Source organism: Apaloderma vittatum, unplaced genomic scaffold, assembly GCF_000703405.1.
Source record: "Apaloderma vittatum isolate BGI_N311 unplaced genomic scaffold, ASM70340v1 scaffold7681, whole genome shotgun sequence".
In the NCBI taxonomy this organism is placed as follows: Eukaryota; Metazoa; Chordata; class Aves; order Trogoniformes; family Trogonidae; genus Apaloderma; species Apaloderma vittatum.
Genome location: NW_009697314.1, coordinates 19385 through 40654, shown reverse-complemented (window position 1 = coordinate 40654; position 21270 = coordinate 19385). Strand labels below are relative to the sequence as shown.

The 21270-nt window shown below is 42.5% G+C and overlaps 1 protein-coding gene across 1 annotated transcript; it reads left to right on the top strand.

Moving 5' to 3' along the window:
* Window positions 1-2837: 2837 nt before the first annotated feature.
* On the top strand, window positions 2838-20341 carry HTRA1 (HtrA serine peptidase 1; the record flags this gene model as incomplete). The annotated part of the gene is made up of 8 exons (XM_009877586.1): window positions 2838-2937; window positions 3259-3463; window positions 13661-13855; window positions 14558-14590; window positions 15797-15911; window positions 16038-16095; window positions 16989-17084; window positions 19615-20341. Coding segments are annotated over 8 exons (971 nt in total), but the record flags the coding sequence as incomplete, so codon positions are not given.
* Window positions 20342-21270: the final 929 nt, after the last annotated feature.

Genomic DNA, 21270 nt, shown 5'->3' with positions numbered 1-21270 from the left:
GTGGACAAATGGTGTGCATGCACATGTGTCCGTTTTGGTTTCGTTTTTTTCTCTCTCATGGTACTTTTTCTCAGAGATAGAAGAAATTTTCAACAGATCAATACTTTTACTGCAGCCTTCAGATTTTAGATGTTGTTAAAGACCAGTTGCCAGGAATTTTTTTTTTTGTTAGCAGTCATCAATGGATTCATCCGAATGGCACTTTGACTTTTTTTGTTTGTTTGCTTTAAAAAGGTATGTTTCCCATTTAAACGGGCAGTTGTTCAAGAGCTGTTGCAAAACTTGTGTTACACAATGCAAGAATTCCTGATACATAAGCAATAGGCAGGCGTGGCAAGCAGTTGTAAGCTTTTTAGGTCAGTATGCCATAAATCAGTATTTATTATCTAACTTTGTTTCAGAGTACAAAATTTGACCTTTTAACTGTGCAGCTTAGTTTGGGACAGTGCAAGGAGGCGGATTTTGCACAATATACTGTCCCTTCTGAAATCTTGGCGTTTGTAGCCTCTGACTCAAAGTGAGGGCAGCTCTCTGAGAAGAGGTATTAGTAGTCCCACCATGTCCAGCTTAAGCATCCTTTCTCTTCTTGAATAGCTAAATGCAAAAAAAAAGATTGAAGCCCTAAAAAAGCCTTGTGTTCCCTGTGCTGTTCCCTCATCCGTGGGAGCTCTCTTTTTTTTTTTTCCCCAAGGGCAGGATGTGACCTTTGAACGTCTGCAGCATTGTAACTGAGGTGAAATCATTTTATAAGCATTGATCAAAAAGGATATTGATGGATACAGCAGTGCCCTGTGGCGTTTTATCCCAACGTCGTGTTAATCTAATTTGATAATCTGTCAAAGCTCCTATTTAATGCGAGTGAATAATTCCAAACTGCTCTTCTCACTCTCCTACCAGCTTTCCAAAATACTCCCATTATAGTTGTCAGCTTCATAGTGATGACAGTGTTTGTTTAATACTGAATATTTCTAATGAAGAGAGCATAAATCCTTCGCTAAATTGATGTCTGTCAATCAGCAAGCTATTATACCTTTCTGGCATAAAAGTGCAAGGACTTGTGTAAATGGGAGAAAGCACAGAGTACTTTTGAGGAACAGGATGGGTGAAGACACAGGTTTCCTGATCAACGATCCTGCTTCATAAAGCAGATAAACATCTCTGACCTGTGATCTGAAACTGTGCAGCGGATTATGTGGTTACTGCTGCAGCTGCTGTTCGTGACTGATCGCATTTGACCCCCTTCATGGGGTAAAAATGGGGAAAAAAATGTGTTATTCCGTGTTCAGATGGTGTTTGGGTTGAGCATCCACCCCTCTTGTGAGGGCAGAGTATTTATTCTAGCTGGCATAAGTCACCTGAAACCTGTCGTTCACCCTTGAATCAAACCAGTGTCTGGTTAGTATCAAAAGCAGCAATGTTTTATTTCTAAATCATTCCTCTGAATCTCCTGCCGTGGGGTTTTGCCTCCAGTATGTACTTAAAAATTTTCATAGCTTTCCAGTCTGGTTTGCACATAGTGAAGCTCGTTCAGGTATCGGCGTTGGGACAATTTTATAGGATAGTCCCGTGTCTCCTTCCACAATTCTGCAAATAAATCGCCCTGTTACACCATGACAGGTGCTTGCAGCATCCCCAAGCTGCTTACTGCTTTAATCTCTGGATGGATTTAGAAGCCAAATGGCGAGGATGGCTCGGAGCAGCACAGCACATTAGTACTCATCTGAGAGCCAGTTGCAGATTTGGCCTGTGGCTTTATAACGCGAGATGGATGCCTCAGATAAAATGGGAAGATTAATAAAAATAAAGGGTGTTTCTTGCCTCTAGAGAAGCGCAAAATAAATCTCTGGGGTGTTCCAATTGCTTAGTTGCTCCAATTTAAAAAAAATAAAATTAAATTGCCCCCCAAACTACTAGAGAAGGGGAAACCGTGTCAGAATTGTGAACGTTTTTTTTTCCAGAAATTTTTAGACATCTGATGGTGCAGACAGGATTTCTGATGGCCACAATAGGGATTTGGTATCCAGTTGCTTTTGAAAATCCCACTGACCTCTCTTGAATACTCGGTGACCACGAGCTCTTGTGTTACAGCACTGCCCGGGAATGCGGAGCTTTGTGGCCCCATTGTTTTCGTGTGCGGTATCGATTTTGTAGCCTTCAGAGGGTGTTTCTGTAAGTCTGAACCACATGGGATCCCCTCACTCCTCTGTGGAGCTGATCGGCCACCGGCAGTGGCGATGGGAAAGGATGCCCTGAGCATGGCTGTGCAGAGCACGGGCAGTGGCATCCACATTTAGGTGCCAGGCAGAGGCTGGTGGTGGCTCAAGCTCTGTGGGGACACCGGTGAGAGAGGCAGCACAAACCTCGGACCTGAGTTTGAACTTTGCAGCCACTGCTGTGGGCTTGCACTGGGCTTAGGACCTCGCTGTCCTCGGCATTTTACAGACGCAGCAGCGTGAGACTTCAAAAACCACTAAGCCGGCGTGTTTTGGCAGAGGAACAGAGCCCGTTTGTTTTCGTCTAGGACCATACGGGCTAAACAGACCATCCAGAAAAGAGGTGAGGGCAGAAATGGAGGCGTTTGAGTACAAAATCCCTTTCACAGCAGATCTGCTGCCCCATGGCCCGGTTGCGTGCGCTTGAAACACAGAGGTGTCCGTTTGTCCTGACGATAAAGCATCCTGCAGAAGGGAAATCTGGGGGCAGGGGTTATGCTGCAGATCAATTTTAAGGAAGGGAAAGACATCCACTTGGTGCTTTTTTTTGAATTCAGGTGTTTTGCCATGACCTTTCTCCTGTCACTTGAAGAACTCACGGCGTGTTTTCTGTTTCTATTCCAGGCCAAGAACATCCTAATAGCCTGCGGCACAAATACAACTTTATTGCAGATGTGGTGGAGAAGATAGCTCCTGCTGTGGTTCACATTGAATTATTTCGCAAGTAAACAAGATGTCTAGTTTTGATTTTTTGTATTCTTGAAACCACCTGCCAGTGCGCCAGAAATGTTGATTGATGCCATGTAATAGCAAAGAGGTTTTCTGAGGTGGTAAGCGTTTGTCATGCTTAAGAATTAAAGATAATTTAAGAGGTCTGGCCAAAAAACCTAACGCACATGCATTATCTTGTCAATGGTATTAAGTGACAACAGATATCCTAAAGCATGACAACCCACCAAACCCTCTTTGGCTGTGCGTTGTTGTGAGTGCTTGGTGATCTCTCGACTTCTTGCGGTGATAAATGTTTATTTCCTGTGTCTTTTAGACTTCCTTATTCGAAGAGAGAGATTCCTGTTGCCAGTGGTTCAGGGTTCATCGTCTCTGAAGATGGGCTGATAGTGACAAACGCCCACGTCGTCACCAACAAAAACCGGGTGAAGGTGGAGCTGAAGAACGGTGAAACGTATGAAGCTAAAATTAAAGATGTCGATGAAAAAGCTGACATTGCACTAATTAAAATAGATGCTCAGGTGAGTGGGTAAAGCCATCTGCATTTTATTCCTCTTAATTTAGTATCCTCCTTCCCAAAGCTATTGCTGATCTTCCTGTTTGAAGGAGAGGCTAGTCGTCTGACAGTATTTGAGCTAGGTGGATAAACATTTTTAAAAGCCACATTTGTGGCTGGTTATAGAATCATAGAACAATTCAGGTTGGAAAAGACCCTTGGGATCATCGAGTCCAACCATTGACCCTACACTACAAGTTCACCCCTAAACCACATCACCCAACACCACATCTAAATGACACTTGAACACATCCAGGGATGGCGACTCAACCCCCTCCCTAGGCAGTCTGTTCCAGGGTCTGACCACTCTTTCTGTGAAGAATTTCTTCCTAATGTCCAGCCTAAACTTGCCCTGTTGCAACTTGCAACCATTCCCCCTGGTTCTGTCCCTAATTCCCTGTGAGAAGAGACCAGCACCAACCTCTCTACAATGTCCTTTCAAGTAACTGTAGAGCATGATGAGATCCCCCCTCAGCCTCCTCTTCATCAAACTGAACAGACCCAGCTCCCTCAATGGCTCCTCATAAGGTCTGTTCTCCAGGCCCTTCACCAGCTTTGTTGCCCTCCTCTGCACTCGCTCCAGCACCTCGATATCTCTCCTATACTGAGGCGCCCAAAACTGAACACAATACTCAAGATGCAGCCTCACCAGTGCTGAAATGGTTAATTTTATCACCTCTCAGTGTAGTGCAAGCAGATAGGTAGCAGTTTTGTATGCCCCCTGGAAATAAAAAACAGTAACAGAGTTGGCTGACTGGTTTGCACACGTTGGCTAATAAAACCCTCCCTCTGAGACAAAATGGATTGTGCCTTGTGGTTGATAGTGGGGGATGTATTAGCCTTTCTTGTGTGCCTATGCCAGAGGCACAGATTGCTTTTAGAGGATGCATTTGTTCCTCTGAAGGGCTGTACCACACTGAATCAGATACTAAAAATTGAAAATATCTTGAGAAGCATCTTGAACGTGCAAATTAAAGCCATTCGGAAAGATGCTCTTACACTGCAAGTGGTTTTCTGGCCAAACAGGAATGCAACTTCCCATCCACGGTCTTCCTCCATATCAGACACACAGCTCTCGGTGTTATTCTGCCTCCTGTGACAGCAGAAAAGCTGTCATGCAGTTCTGCACATGACAGTGTAACGCAAGTGGAATATTGTGTCGAAATACTGTGCAATGTAGATGCAATTATATGCATGTGATTGCTTGGGGTGCTGCTCATATTGGTTTCCCTTGTTTGGGCTGTTCGTTAATGACCTTCAAATTTAACAGGCAGGAATGTTCCATTTGAAACACATGACTCAAAAATGTGTAGATCTTGCAGTGTTTTAGTTTCGACCTATTCCCCAGTGAGGTCAAAAGTGTTTGTGCCAGAGCTCATGACTAAATCAGAGGTCTAATGCAGAACTCCTGGATGACCTAAAATATGAAGTGCTCCTGCTGCTCCCTTGCCACCTTTGTCATTTAAAACATCGCTTTTTTTGTCTTATTTAAAAGCTTCTTAACAGTAGCATGGCAGAAAACCATAACAATACCAAGAATTTTTTTTGCCATGTTTTTTTTTTTCTCTGTTTTCCTGAGGTAACCTATTTACACATTCATGTTCTAATTTTTATATTAAAAATAAGCAAAAACAGGTCTGCAGTAAAAACCAAAGGGAAAGCTCCACTGGATAAGAACTAGCAGCATTAGGCTGACTAGGATATGACAGGGATTGAAGGGAAGATGGAAAAGTGATTTAAAATTGGCACCACAACATGGTGGGGCAAGTAGACCAGAAAACGGGGATGAGAAGGTGAGCTCCGGAGAAGAGAGAAGCTATTGAGTCAAAGAGAGGAGACATGGAACAGATGTGGCACATGGTTTAGGGGACTTAAGAAGAGAGCAGACACACAATTTTGTTATTTGATACCCTGAAGCAATGGCTCCAAAACTTCCCTGGTAAGCTGCTTGCGGGAAGGGAGAACCTGGAAGACTTGGAAGCAGCTTGGAACAAAGAGAATGCGGCCAGATGTGTTGCCTGTAGTGGAAACCACTGTTGAACAGGACTGGAATTGGCGATGCTAGTTATGACTTGTGAGAGGGCAGATACTCTACTTCTAAAATATTACTGCTGTGTAGTTAAATGATAGTCATCGTTTTCTTCCACCAGTGTAGTTTTCGAGCGTAGTTGTGACCCTGTTTTGCAAACAGCACGTCAGTATTGCAACTTAATTCATTTGTGTATTATTTGCAAATTCTTTAAGGCAGGAAGCTTCTTCTGCCTTAGAGCTATCTGGAGCCAAATCACCTGGATTTTTCTTTTGGGGGCTGGGAAGGGGAGGGACTGGCCCATTAATAATATTCAACTGTCTGTGAGAAAAAGAGTTGGTTTTAATGAAACTTTGGGAAGTGACTCAGTGCCTGGAGGCTGGGCTTCTCTTCATCACGTGTCAGCTTAGCACATCTGTCTGGGTAGCAGGAGATCAAAATTTTCTCTGCTCTGAATTAGGTAGAATATGGATATAAGCTTGGGTCTGACATACATTGGGTCAGTGCCCTATCAGCTGTACAACCGAGTACCTTGAGTGTCATTTCCCCCTGGCCCATGCCTGTTGTATCTCAGGAGACTTGAGGAAAACTTCTTGTATTGCTTGGGTTTTTGTGGTTTGTTGTTGTTGTTTGGTTTTTTGTTTGTTTGTTTTTCTTTCTGGGATGGGACACCAGTTTACCAGCTAGGTGTAGTGACATGGCACTGGGAATCCCAGTGCAAGGTGAGTCCCAAGGCAACTCAGTTCACAGGACAGAGAGTTAGAAACACAAAATTTTAAGTGTTTGAAAAAAGTTAAAATGGAAGCGCAGTCAGCTGAGAAGTTGACTTTCAGACTGAACTTTGACGTCATGTTTTCAAATATCCGTTCAAGTTCAGTGTTTGAGGTTTCGTTTTTGCGCTGAAATGCCTTGTGATCATCCAGTTTCATAACAGGCTTTTTAAAATCACAGAGGTGGTAATTTATTGAAGTTGGAATGTATTTCTTGGCTAAAGAGGTCAAATAACCCTTTAAAAATCTAGATATGGCATGAAAAACATCCCTAAGACTTTCTGAAGTTCTCCCTTTTGAATAAATTACTTGAAGGTGACATCAAAGATGCAGAAAATTCGTTTTCTTCTGTTTTTCTGTGACGTGTTAAGGCAGGATCTGAAGGTTGAAGAATGCCTCTGTGGTTAGCAACAGAGCTGGGCTTGAAGTATGAGTTTAGGCTGTCAGCTGGTGTTCCTAAAACTGTTAAGATTTTGCAGCCGCCTGCATGCTGTTTTTCTGTAAGGTGTGAACATTGGGCCAAAGACATTACTAGAATTAATTTGGCTTTTCTGAGCGCAACAGGAAATTAAAGAAGGTGGTAAAATCCGGGCACCTGTAAGGATGAACCATTTCCCTGATTAAATTCTTCTCGGTGGAAAAACATGTTGCAGCCAATGAGGAACAGAAATCTTATAGTTGTTCTTCTCATCCTAAAATGTGCTTATTTTTACAGTCTGTAAAAGAGAGCAGCTGTGTTTCTTGTGTCCGTAGTGACCCGCAGGAGTTTGCTAAAGTGTAGAAACTGGGAAGCAAGACGAGTCAAAGTGTGGCAGACGTGAATGTGACATAACTGTCCTTCCAAATGCTTTGAGCAATGCTAGAAAGGAGCGTTGCAGCTGCAGGCAGTTCGGATATGAACGTTCATAACCTATAAAACTTCCCTAGAAAAATTTGGACTTTGGCAGCATTAGTCAAGAAGCTGGTGAAATAATCCATCCTTTATGGCACGCGTGATACCGCAGTGAGCATGAAACCCAGCAAAAATATTGCACAACGCTCCAAAGCTAGCAGATGCTTTTGAGCTGGCAGAGCTTGATTATGAAATTATTCTCAAGACCAGTAACTTAAATGAGAATGTGTGATGCAGCTGTTGAGGAGGAAGGAGAATTTTAGGGTGGTTTAATGGACAGTGTCAGGGTTAATTGAGGGCAGAATTGCAGAAGAACCCTGTGCCCTCACTAAAATTGAAGCTGGAAGCCAAAAGCAGTGCAAGGAGGAGGTGACTTTTGCCTGGAGACCCCGTGAAATGGGACTGTGCCCTTAGAAATGATGGCTGTGACAGGTGCCTGTGGCTTGGCAGCCACGACAGAAGTGGGGGGCACCATGAATGGCTTTATGTTGAGGTGTATCTTCTTCCTAGATGCTTAAAAACCATAGAATCATTAAGGTTGGAAAAGACCTCTTAAGATCATCAAGTCTAGCCATCAGTCCAACACCAGCATGACTACTAAACCGTGTCCCGAAGTGCCACGTCTGCACATTTTTTTAACACCTCCAGGGATGGTGACTCCGCCATGTCCTTCAACAGCCTGTTCCAATACCTCACTCCTCTTTCAGTAATAGAAACTTTCCATAACATCCAATATAAACTTCCCCTGGTGCAACTCGAGGCTGTTTTCTCTTGCCCTATCGCTGGTGACTTGGAAGAAGAGACCAACCCCCACCTCGCTGCAACCTCCTTCCAAGTGGTTGTAGAGAGCAATGAGGTCTCCCGTCAGCCTCCTCCAGCCATGAGACACTTGCCACCGGCTCTGAAACGACACCTATATCACAGAAAACATGCCAGGGACTGAAGATTTTTGCTCCTCAGTGTGACCAGTTACTGGCTTCTGTCTGTATCCCAGGCAGGATTTGGCATCTCAGTGATAGAGCAGTGGGTTTATGACCGTTCTCTAATTTGCGGTGGTATTTCAGGCTTTTTCCTTAAGTTTTTTCCTGCATCTTACTAATAGCCACTTAGTCTGGCACTTTTAAATCAACAAGACTTTCTGCCCTCATTCCTTTGGCGGTTTCGTGAGGCAATGCAGTGTCTGTATCTTTGTGGTCGGAGGAGATTTGCTGGGTTTTTTTTCCTTGTATGTGTACAAACTGAGGGAAGCAGGAAAGCAAACTTTCCTGTTTATGTATCAATATTTTAATAGCGTTTTGAAAAACCAAACTGCTGGAATACCAGATGTAAGTGTCTTTTATAAAATGCTATTTGACTTTGAAATCTGTTGCTGGATATTATAGTGCTTCCTCTCGAGAGCCCGAGGAAGCCCACATATTGCTTCCAGAAGTTTTCAGGACCCATAGAAATGAAATAGCTTGTAAAAAGTTTGGATGTTAACTCCTGTTTATTCATCAGTTTAGGCAGCAGTGGCTTCCTGCCATCTTCAGCTCCTTGTGGCATTTGCTGCAGGGAGGATGGAGTGAGTCTGCTAGCACCAGGGTATATTTAATTTTATCTTTTTTTTATTATTATTATTTATTTCTATTTTATTTTCTTTTTAAGGAAAAACAGCAATATCTTGCCAGGTAATTGTAATCCCAGTGACACAGCAAAACAGCGTTTCACCTTTTTTTTTTTTTAATTTTTCTTTTTTTTTTCCAGCAAACTTCCCATGCTCTATATTTAGATAAGGAGACTCGGTTTTGTTTTGCTAACTATAGATGAAATTCTTTCAGGGGCTTGTAATGTGTTCAGCTTGCGTTTTTCATTTTCTTTGGCGTTCTGACAAGTAGTTTCTAGATGGTAGATGACACTCTATGTTTTGATGTGCTTATGGCCTGTGTTTTTATTTTGCCATAACGTATTCTGGACGTTCGTTTCATTAATGAGAAGAGAAATGCAGTTCCCAGGGAAGTTACATGTCTTGCCAGAGTTACTTGCGGCTGAACTAGCGTACCATACAAGCATCTGTTTCTTTTCCACCTAAAAATAAAAAAGCATGCAGGAAATCTGTCGCTATTTAAGACAACTCTGAATATTTGTCCCCTCCACATTGGTTTATGGAACTGCGAGCCGTTTCCTCCAAATTCGTGATCTTCCTTCCACGAATGAAGGGGGTTACAGAGCAGGGAAGGGGTTTACCTGCTTTCGGTGCTGGCATCGAGACACATTCACTTATTTCGTGGATGAAAAAATTCCAACTATGAAACACCTACTGGTACTGGCTGGCTGACTGTTGCTTTTTATTTCTCTGTGTTGCCTCTCCTTTTAGTTTCAGAGCAGATCTGTCAGGGCTTCACTTACTTTTCCTGACTCGAGTACTCTTGCTAACGTACATTGGGTGAACGTCGGGCTCCTGCCTGGTGCCGCCGTTCTCCCGTACTCATCCTGATCTCTCGTGCCACGTCCTAGCTGCGTCTTGTTGTTGGATGGAGCCGTTTCTTGTGGTGGCGTGCAGCTCTCCATTTCGTGGGAGTTATGTTTACCCGGGGTTTGAGTCAAATCCGTATGTTATAAAAATGTCTGAAGCCCTTTGGGGATGAGAAAGGCTTAAAATATTAACACTAATTAACGGCTCCTTCCCTGGCTGGGTGTAAACAGTGAGTCATGTGCCACTTATGGTTTCGCATGTTTCGTCCTATTTCTGTGTACTTGCAGAATGCAGATTTGTTTTTATTGAGTAAACACGGATCCCAGCAGAGCCCCAAGGCTCCGTCAAATTTAAGGCAGAGGGAGAGAAAAAGACGTTATGTGTTGCCCAGGGTCATGCAGTGAGTCACTGGGAAAGCTGGGTCGAAGGGCTGGGTGTTCCTGGCTCCCTGTTCGTTGGGCTGCAAGGCATGCTCGTTTGCCTGGGATTTTAATTAACTGTTGTGGCAAGTCTACAGTTAACCAAAGAGAAGAATCAACGAGTTGTGACAGTAGTTACATCGTCTGGATGACCATCAGACGTGGTGTAAAGATTGAAGAGTGCGTGTTTGTTAAGTGTACTTATTGAGAGCCCTGGACCCTGGCTTAATCTCGGTTTACGAGGGCTGCCTTCACATCCTAGGTGAGAAGTTTTATACTGATTTCACTTCAGAAACACCTCTGCAATTTAAGTACATACTTGTGGGTTCTTGATAATGGAAAGTTCAGTTCTGAATGTGGCAATTTTAAGCTCTTTTGGAGAGAAAACCCCGAATTTAAAGCCACCAGGTTGCATATATTCATCATAACTAATTCTTCGTGGCAGTTGCCTGTAGAAGCATTAAGGAGAGTGTCTGCCTGCTGTGCCGTTAGTGCAGCACGCGGCAAAATCGTAAGGAACAGAGACTGTGCTTTCCAGAGCTGTGTTTCATAATATGTGCAGAGCAAGGCGATTTTTTGCAACTTGATTTTTGTTCCTAGCAAAGGAAAGGTTAGCCAAACTCTTTCCGGAAGGCATGTTGAATCACACGGGTGACCCACAGCCAATCCGTACAGCGTTAGACTTTGAACTGAAGCCTGGCTAGTATAGGCACAGGCTTGAAAACTCAGCACAATCAAAAGTAATTGTATTAGTCAGAGATTGTTCGTGTATTTTCTTTCTGCTGCCAGATGCGATTTTGGCTTCCTGACTGTTTTTATAACTCAGGAACGTTGTATAAATCTTTAACTTTGTACACGACTAGTCCTTTTTTTCTGTTAATGAGAAAAAAAAATAATAATTTCTGCTTCCTTTTGCTTGTCTCTGTTTCATTTGATGAGACATGTCTTCTTTCTCTACAAAGCATCCGCTAGAATACAAACAAACCCCACTTTTTGTGGGTTTGGGTTTTTCTGTGGTTTTTTTTTTTTAAATAACGAAAAGCAGTGCCAAAAAGAGATGCGCTTCTCGACCAACGACATCTTGAAAACACGTGCTACGTAAGCTGAATAGCATCTGGCAAGAGGAGGAAGGGCCAGGGTGCTCCCTCTATCCAAACAATACCCATATGGGGCTGTTTGTGTTGCATGCACTGCGTACTTCCCAGCACAGCTCATCGGGGCTGCCTCTTCCCCGCCGTACCGGAGAGGTCCCTTGGAGCCAGGGCTGTGGTCTGAGATGATGAACCGGTCGGCGAGGCGGCTTTGGTTTTTTCGGCGAGGTCGCTTTGGGATCTCACTGCTTCTCTTCCACCCTGTGAACGCCGTGGGGAAACCGGGCAGCGCTGTTGAACCTTTCCCAGAATTAAGCCATGGCCTCGGTTGGGTTTATCTATAGCTGTGGCACTGATAGGGACCACGGGTAATTATTAAATAATAGTAAGGCATTGGCGGTTGTGAAAACTTTCCTCTGAAAGGTGATTAGGAAGAGAAATATTTTTCTCCTCACAGTGTTGCCTATAGTGTTGCTCTTCCAACTGATTCTGTTTAACAAGCAGTTGGTTAATTATTTTCTTGCTGTCTGGAGACTAAAAGATAAGTTTCCATTGAGGATCTTATCCCATCTGGGATTTGGCAATGAATTTTATTGAAACAGTCTGTTCATCTGAGTAAAATTTTTGCTTGTGGAATTGTAACAAAGCTGGATAAAGGATACACAAGACCAGGCTTGTTAAATATTAAAACCATAAGTTGTGTATTTGCAGCCGCATATGGTGATGACTGATGCCTTTATTTTTTACTTTCTACTTTACAGACACTGTGTATCTCCAAGGACATATGAAATAAGACTGTGGGTGAAAAATACATTTGGGTTAGTTTGTATTAGTAGATTTTTGACCCTAAGGATGACTTACTGATACAGGCTTTCAAACTGCTGATGACAAAAGACCTCTAAAAGAGCTACAATTTGTACACTCATTTTCGGTACACAGCTCAAGAATACCTTGAAAGGTACCTTGGGTTTTAATAAAGTGACTGTGTTATGCACTCCTTGGAAAGCAGTTTAAGTTAATCTCTAGCTGGGACTTCCACTGCATCTACAATCACTGGCCTCTTCTGAAAGCTTATAGTAAGGCCTTTTTTGCTTTTGGGGCCAGGTTTTTTTAGCAAAAAAAGGTAAGAATTTTGAAGTGGGGCGAGCTTTGAGGAAAGCTATGCTAAAGTTAAGTTTGCCAAGCAAAAGATATATCCTTTGAGACTTACTCTGTTTTGATTTTGGGTTCAGTAAGCTCCTTATCTCCAGAGCCTTAAACGGAAACCTGATTCTATACAAGTCCATTGATGTTAATAGAAGTAGTCTAGTGACATGATTAAGTACCTGGAGAGTGTCAGGATCATTTGGACAACAAGTTAAGCAGAAAAGGATTAAAAAAACCATGTAACATCACTGAAAGGGTAAAGACTGATTTTTAAAAATAGAAAGCAAAGAAGAAATAGGGCTGAATGTGTATTTTGCAGGCAAGTGATAAATAAAGGCAAAGTATTTGTTTGAAATATGATCTGCTTCAGAATACTCTTCTCAATTACTTGGTGAGTAGGAGGCCTTAAGAACTTCCCAGCTGTTTTCTGATTGCTCCAGGGGGGTTATTGGTCCACTTTGAATCATTTGTTCTCCAGCCAGTTCAGTTCCTGTGCAGATACATCTTGGAGAAACCGTACTCTGATCCCTTGATCCTTTGCATTGCAAGGGTGTGTGTATCCAACCTTCCCTCCCTTACGTTTTTTTGTTTTAATTGCTGTAAATTGCAGTGATCTCTATTGATGCTGTATTTTCAGAGTGTCTTAGTGGGAACGTCTTCAATAGCATAATAGTTAATATGTTTAGAGATAAGATCTCTAAAATAGGATGGTAGCCCCTGCTGTCAGAACAGAAAAATCCTGTAAAGTCTTTAAATCCTAACATCTTCAGAAGATATTAGTGCATGTAGGAGGCAATATAATTATTTAGAAGTGATCATCCTATGAAAAAAACGAAAGATGAAATATTTGCTGGTGTCTTATGAGAATATAAAATGCTTTTAACTATGTATATGCATGTTTGAGGCACTTCAGTGTTGCTTTCTTGACTTTACTGTTCACTCTCAAACAATATAGTTTTGCTTCAGCAGCTGTTGGCTAATGATTTCAAGAAGCTTTTGGAAACAACTCATTCCGAATGTCATCAGATGTTTGCTTTGTACAGCAGAGCATAAATATTCCTTTGGGCTTAATCGTTTTCGATTTAATGGGTACCTGTTGTGGATAAAGTACCCCTACAGTCTAAAGAGCCCATTCTTCAGAGCAGAATCATGTTGAGGTGTTTCCATACGGGGCCACATGAAATATTCCAGGAAATCGGAGTGAGCCAAGCCCACAAGGGATAAAAGCCTCTCTCCCTATTAATGTATTCTCTGTTAACATTCTACTAACATATTTCTGTAGAATTTGTCTTACCAGTATAGTAGGGTCTTAACATTTGGATTTGATTTTTTTTTTCTTAATTTAATTTTTTTTTATTTGTAGGGTAAATTGCCAGTTCTTCTGCTCGGTCAGTCTGCCGACTTGAGGCCAGGAGAGTTTGTGGTGGCGATTGGAAGTCCATTTTCCCTGCAAAACACTGTGACTACAGGGATCGTTAGCACCACTCAGCGCGGGGGCAAGGAGCTGGGGCTCCGCAACTCCGACATGGACTATATTCAGACCGACGCCATCATCAATGTACGTCCTGCTCTGAGCCTCGTCCCTTTCAGCTCAGATTTCTTGAAGGGTTCCTTTGAAAATTTCACCAGTGGTACAGTTCTTAAGAACAGTGAGCGCAGTTGGCTTTTCTTTTTCATCCGTGTAAATACGGACATCTGCGCCGCAGCAGCGCTTGGTTGTTATTTAGAAATCCCCCAAGGAACCACACCGAGTACAATATCTGCCTTCACTTCGAAATTCGTACAGACTGCAAGGGAGGAGGCGATATGCTCTGGCAAATAAGTATCTTTTCGAAATCTGTCATGTTTTCTAAAGAGGAAGCCAAGCTTGGTTTAAGGGTTCAAGTTTGTTTCTGCGTTAAGGCAAAACAATAGTTTTTGTGCTTCTACTGTCAGTCTTGTAAGAAATCTTCACTAACAGGTCCCAGAGCTGTCCTAAAATCTTCTAAGTTGCTAGCATGGTGCTACTAAAACAAAAGAAAAACCTTGGCTTGCTTAATCTGGCAAGCGAAGAAGGACTACGCATTTTCAAAGCTAAGCTAAAAGGGGTGATGTTAAGTGTAGTTAATGGGTTTGGATGTTAAGAGTGTTCTATTGCACATATTTAATAGACAATGCAAAAATTACTACAGAAATATTTCAAAAATTTCTTCTACGTTTTGCTTGCCATGAATTAAGAGGTAGATATTAAAACATGTTCTTGCCATATGTTTATTTGCAGTATGGAAACTCCGGAGGACCCCTAGTAAATCTGGTAAGAGTTTCTTTTTAGTGACAAGCTTGTTGCTTTTTACTTTTTAGTTGAAAAAACAAAACAAAAAGCCTACCCAAACCAACAGACAAACAAAACACCACACCAGAAATGTGATTCAGAGCTTTTGATATGTGGCTGACTAAACAAAATTCCCATGGTTGTTCTTACTAAGCCCATTATGCTGGAGAAATCACAAGATACTCTTGGATTTCAATATTTAAGGTATTTATGGTTTGTGTGGTTCCAAGCAAGCGTAATGCCTGATTATTATTTTTTTTTCTGCCCATGCCTTGCAAAAAGTAAAAAGCACTTTATAAAGTTAAGGCATTTGCCTTCCTTGTGTACTGTGCAGCTGGTAATACATTTTTATTTTGCATATTGAAACTCACCTTAATGGCTCACACCCATATCTACCTCTTTATTTCGAATGATGCTGAGGGCATTGAAAAACCCACATTTATCAGGATATTAGGGTTTATTTGCTGGTATTGTAGAACATAGCTGACCTTGCAGCAGCTGTGGATAAGCCCACGAGAGAACAGCTGAAGCAGGTTGGAGCTCCTGGACGAGGGCACGTGGGATTGAGCAGAGGCGAGGTGATGGTCCTCAGCGAGGAGCAGCATGGATGGGAAGAGAGAGCTAGTCAGAACTTCTGCCTTGAAGATTTGGCGCTTTTTTCACCCTTCTCCCAGTATAATTTCAGCACCGGTAACCTCCGTTTAAAATATTGTAGTTGGATAGCTTTTTTCTGGGGTAGAACAGGAAAGGGAGCTGCTGAGAAGCATTCGAATCATCAGGTGGTTTTTATCTGAAACTCTCCTGGAGTCACATTGCTGGGAAGAGCTTTTGGTTTTGGTCAGCTGTCGTTTTTCTGTTATCATTATGCAATATTTGCTCAGGACCGGTCGGGGCCGTGCTTCGTGAGGTGCCTGTTGAGCTAAACAGACCAAAACTGGCTGTAGAATGTGCTGCTCAGGAGAGCTGCCTGAGTCTGATCTCTCTCCTGCTAGTGGCAAGATGAACATCCACGTCAGTTTTCCAAAACTGCAGAATAGTTTTTTATCAATAAACGCCAAAGAATAGACTTAAAGAAATTGAAAGCTAAATGTGAAGCGTGTAGTGTGAATTTGTGGTTGGCTGGAAGAAATCATCCATTTCTCTTTAAGAGATTTTGTATTTGCTCATAACAGTTTCTTATTTCTCCAGGACGGTGAAGTCATTGGAATTAACACATTAAAAGTTACAGCAGGGATCTCGTTTGCTATCCCATCGGATAAGATTAAAAAATTCCTAACTGAATCCCATGACAGACAAGCTAAAGGTATTTTACTTCACCAATTTGAATAATAATAACCCAGAAAGACACCAAGCAGCCTTTGAGGCTCTTCTGGTAGGAGCAGTTGATCAAGACCTATTTTCCTTTTTTTTTCTTTTTTTCCCCCCCCAGGGAAAGCTATAACCAAAAAGAAATACATTGGCATACGCATGATGTCCCTGAGCCCGAGGTAAGTAAATGTGGTTCCTCACCTTTCCAAGTGTGGTCACTGCATGCGTTGGGATCCAGCTCATGATCTGCAGAGACAACCAGGAGGACGAACCAGCCACGTGTGCCTCTCTGGGTGCTGGTGACAACTCGCAGACAGTTTTGGCTCCCTTTTCCTCTGCTTCTGCTACATGGTTGAACTCTCCTGTAGACTCTTGTATGAGCTAGTTTTTAAACAACTCCCTGGCTTTTTCTTTTCCTTAATGCTTCAGAAGAGAGTAGCTAGCGGTTGTTAATTTGTCCTGAGGCTCTGCTACTGTTGTTACCGTCTGTCCCGTGCTGTCATGTGGGTCAAGGAGAAAACAGGACAGTATGTTTTCAAGAATTGCAGCAGCTACGTGCGTATTTCCATGTCTATAAAATCATTGTCATTAAACAATTCACTTAAATTAAAATAAAGCTTTTGTGTGGACTTGCTTATTCATACTCAAACCAGAAGAGGCTCATGAGCACGTGATACTACATCCTGTAGAAATACCCAGTTTTCCCATGTGCACGATCACAGGTATAACAAAGTGTTGAAAACTTTTTTTTTTTAATTTTTTTTGTACTGTGTTCAGGGTCTGCCGGTTCTGAAGTGATGACCAAGTTTTGAGATGTTTTAACTCTTATCCTTTGTGTTTATTTAAATGATTCCCTGTACCAGAAGTAGGCATTGGAAAGCTGTGTGTGTGCAAGAAGTGTAATCATTCCTGAAATGCTCATAAGGGTTAAGACGAATTGTGATGTGTCACATCAACATGTGTAAAATACCTCAGCTAGTGTATGTTAAATGACTTAACTAAGTAAAAATGCATGATTTTTTTTTTCCCCATCTTGTCAAAATATTTTTGTTGCTGTTTCTTCATTTTCCAGCAAAGCTAGAGAGCTGAAAGATCGCCATAAAGACTTTCCTGATGTTGTCTCTGGGGCGTATGTTATTGAAGTAATTCCAGAAACACCAGCTGAAGCGTAAGTTGAAGTACTTTTTTTCTTTTCTCAAAACCACTGCCACTGACTTAAGGGGGTAATGATAATGTTCTCTGCTTAACTGGCTGTCTTGATTATGCTAAATTAACAAAATCATGACCATCTGATAGCTATTAGGTTGTCTACTGGAAATCAACTTGTGGTTTTAGTCCGGTCCCCAATGGGCAATACTGGGAATGTATGAGGGTATTGCAGCGGAGCCCTGTCAGTGTTCCCAGCTGAAAGGGCAAGGATTCAGTGGGCGTGAAAACTCAATTTTCATTTTTCTCAGCCATCGTTTCCAAGACATCTGTTGTACCGACGCCAGTGCTGAATAAAGACATTTACTTGTGCACGCTCCCCGTGGCCCTGCTGGTCCCTTCTGTAAGAGAGTGAGGGAGAAGCTTTGCGTCCACCTCGTGAAGACGTGGCCATCCCAGCCCAGGCACCTCAGTGTTGGGCAAACCCACCAGCTCCTGGTGTGCCTCCATGGGGGTGAAACCCTCTCTTGGCAGGAGATGCTCTTCCGTGTGAGAGCTTTGTCAGGAGTCACGTTACAGGGAAGAGCTTTTGGGTTTGGCCGGTTGGTCTTTTTCGTCATATTATTCGGTATTTACTCGGAAGCTCAACTGCTCGTTGGTACCACACTTCAGGAGATGCCTGACTAAAGTACGGCATCTGGTCCGTGGTCACCAGTGCTGGTCTGACTGGCTCTTGCTGGGGAGACACTTTCCTTTCAGAGTTTGATTGATAAAAAATTGCTCACTGATCCAGGATAGGAAATGGGAAACTTTATTCATTTTCTGAAACTAGAGAAGAGTAAACTTTTGTGGCAACAAAAAGGCTTATGTAGCGCCAAAGGCAGGTAGACAGAAAGCTGCTTGGAGCAAGAAGACTGAGAGAATGGTTGGATGATGTCTTTTTGTTGCAGTCTGGATGCCACTGTGGGATACGCAGGGTTAGTTGTCCAGTGTGCTCTCTAAATTGCTTTTTGTAGGTGATTCTCGTTGACGGCACTGTTTGTGCAGAATACTGATGTATGCCTGGAAAGTGAAATTAAACTGCAGTTAGGGTAGGAGTAATGTGGCTGCTCCAGCATGGGACTCCAGTGTGGGAGAATTTACCACCTGGACACGCAGGTCCAATCTGAAGGTGCACAAAAATCATTGTAAGAGTACAAATAATAGTTAGCAGAATGTGGGAGAAGGACATTAGGTGGAAGAAATGTGAGGCAGCGTAGTCACATAACTTGAAGGCAAACTCAAATCCAAGCACTTCATCCAAAGGCCAGCCTGGCAATTAAAGCGCACCCTGTGTTTGCACTTGTTCCCCCCACTCCTAGTCCCCTTGCAATGGGTTTCCCCGTCCTGCTGATTTCCTCTCTCTAGACCTGCTGGGTAGGGGATCAGAGCAGGCTGGCAGCGACCTGTCCTGGGGATGAGTTGAGAGGAGAGGCTGCACGAGAGACCGAGATAACCTGGAATGGTTTCTATCACGAAAAGGTTTTAAGCCGTGCTTTTCGGTAGGTGACCAAATTTCTTGCAAAAGTTGGCCAAGTCCTCCTGCTTGCAGGAGACACATGTGGCAGGCGTTTGCTGCGGGCGGAAGAGGCCAATGACTGCTCTGTGGTTTTCTGAAGAAGGATTATGCCGAAGGGCTGAATCATGTCTCATCTGGTTACTTGGTTAATATTTCCATAACTTGGAGCCAGATTGTTGTGCAAGACCGGGCGAGATGTTGTGGTCGATGGCATCCCTCATCACCCTGTTTCTCGGTCCCGACAGCAGTCTCAGACCTGCGGTGCCGCATCCCGATCTGCCCTGTCTTGCTTCAAATCGGGAGAGTTTTGGGTTTGCTGAGGTCAGGAGAGGGGATTCTTGGGGCCACGGACAGGCAGGCAAAGAGAATGCATTTTTGGTGCCTGGGCTAGATCGTTGCGTGTGTTATTCTGCTCAGGTTTAAAATATGAAGGTAAGGCAACGCGGCGGCTGCCGGGAAGATATAATATATGAAGTGACGAAAAAGCGGCGCCTGCCGGTAAGCTATGTGGGGAGAACAGCATGGATCCACGGCCGAAATTCCTTGTGTGTTAGCATGTAGTGCCACTCAAATTGCTTTGCTGTGTATATGTGAATAAAAGCTTGGAAAATTTCCCCTCCAGAATGAATGCCTTGTTGAAATTATTTGAAAAGAAAAATAGGCCTCTATCCCTTCAACCGAATCGGCGTTCTCCGATCCTTCTTGCAGAATTACTTCGCTCTTTGCAACAGGGAATTCCTATAAAGAGAGGGAAATATGGGATTCATCAAGCTTGTAGCTCCGTCCTATTTCTGAGGTTTCTGCATAGTATTGTAATCTCCACTGCTTCATAAATTCTGATTGCTTTTTGCATGCCCGCTGTGTCTCTGCAACTGCCGTCAGCTGGGAAATAGAGGAGATCCAGCAATCTTTTTCCTTTTTTTAAAAAAAAAAATAAGTTGTAAAGACAGTAGAATGGCAATTATAATAATACATTGCTACTTTGTGTTTTCAGTGGTGGCCTGAAGGACAACGACGTGATTATAAGCATCAATGGACAGTCGATAAGCTCAGCCAGTGATGTCAGTGACATTATTAAAAAGGACAGTACGTTGAACATGGTTGTACGCAGGGGCAACGAAGATGTTATGTTAACAGTAATCCCTGAAGAAATCGAGCCCTAACCAGAAACATGAGCTGGATTTCATGTTTTCTTTTAACAGCGTTGGACTGCTTATATTCTCTCTGTGCTGGTACAGGAAACGTTAGACTTCTGACCAACATTCTGCTTGTTCAGTGGATTAGTATTGGCCAACAGAGTAACTTCTAATAGGTTTAAGGTGCAAAATCGTGTAATTTCACATACTCCAGACGATAATTTTTTTTTTCTTCCTTCTGTATTATGTATGCAATGTATTCTTTACTGGCTGTTACATTCCCTGCTTAACAAATCGACGTTTGCTTCCCTGTGTTGAATTAGATTTACCATTACTTCCGCTAAGATTTAAACAAAAACCCACGCACACAGTGTGTGTTGTGGTATTCAGGTATTTATAGGTTAGCCGCGTTTTAACTGGAAATGCCATTGTAAAGGAGTAGTTCGTTTAAAAGTAAACACAATTGGGAAAAAAGTTTGGTTTATAAACAAAAAGAAATCCCAACCACAATAACCCTTTGACGATCCCATGCAGGATTTTAATACTATGATATTTTCCTAGTGTTATTAAAAGGATTCAACAGTACTAATTCTTGTGAGTGAGTGATTCATTTTACTTCCCCTTGTGGGGTGTTTTTTTTCTTTGAACAGCACATCTGCCTGAACGGATGTCATGATGGTCTCCTTTTTATCAGCATAAACCGAAATGCTTATTTTCTCAGTATGTGCTTGTATTTGTGCTCTTGTGCATCTGCTTTTCCAAGCATGGCTGGCTTGAATTTGTTATATTGGCTGTTGCAGATTGCCTGTCCTCAAGGTGTTAATATATTTTCCTTATTGTCTTAATTACAACTTCACCAATGCCTGAAATCTGTTTGCCCACTGTAGAAATTGTCATATTGTAGGTGACAGATCCTTTACTGTTGTAGTTCAGGTATTAAGATGTTTGTAACTGGTTTAGATCTGGCCTTAAACTCTTTCAAATATGTTTTATTTCCAGTCTTGAGTGCTGGAGTGTGTATGGCAGCATCTGGTTTTGACCTGGGCATTGGGCATTCCTCTAAGAGACTAATCTTCATGCATGTATTTATGGATGCCCTTGAAGCTTGGGTGGTGAATGGGATTATCTTACTGTGAAGGAGAACAATCAACAAAATTTAATTACAGTGTAATTACTCACTGGGTAAACAATAGGCTAAGCAGCCTTGCCTTTCCTCTGTTGAAATGTGTATCTCAGAGAATAAATCCAAGGGCTATAGACAAATTTTGGTGACTGTCATTCCTAAACATATTCTTCTTTTGGAAACTGCTTCTTAGTAAAACTTGACTGGGTTGCTAGCAGTTTGTGGGCTTTTTTTAAAGAAAACATTTCATTCTACACAATTACAGCAAAAAATCTTCTAGATCAGGATCCCTGAGAGTGCTCCTTTTCCCTCCAGCCATATTTCAGTTCTGTTTCAGCCAGATTATCCCAATTTGGGGAGCTTCTCTATTCCCAAGCACCAGTGCCTGCCC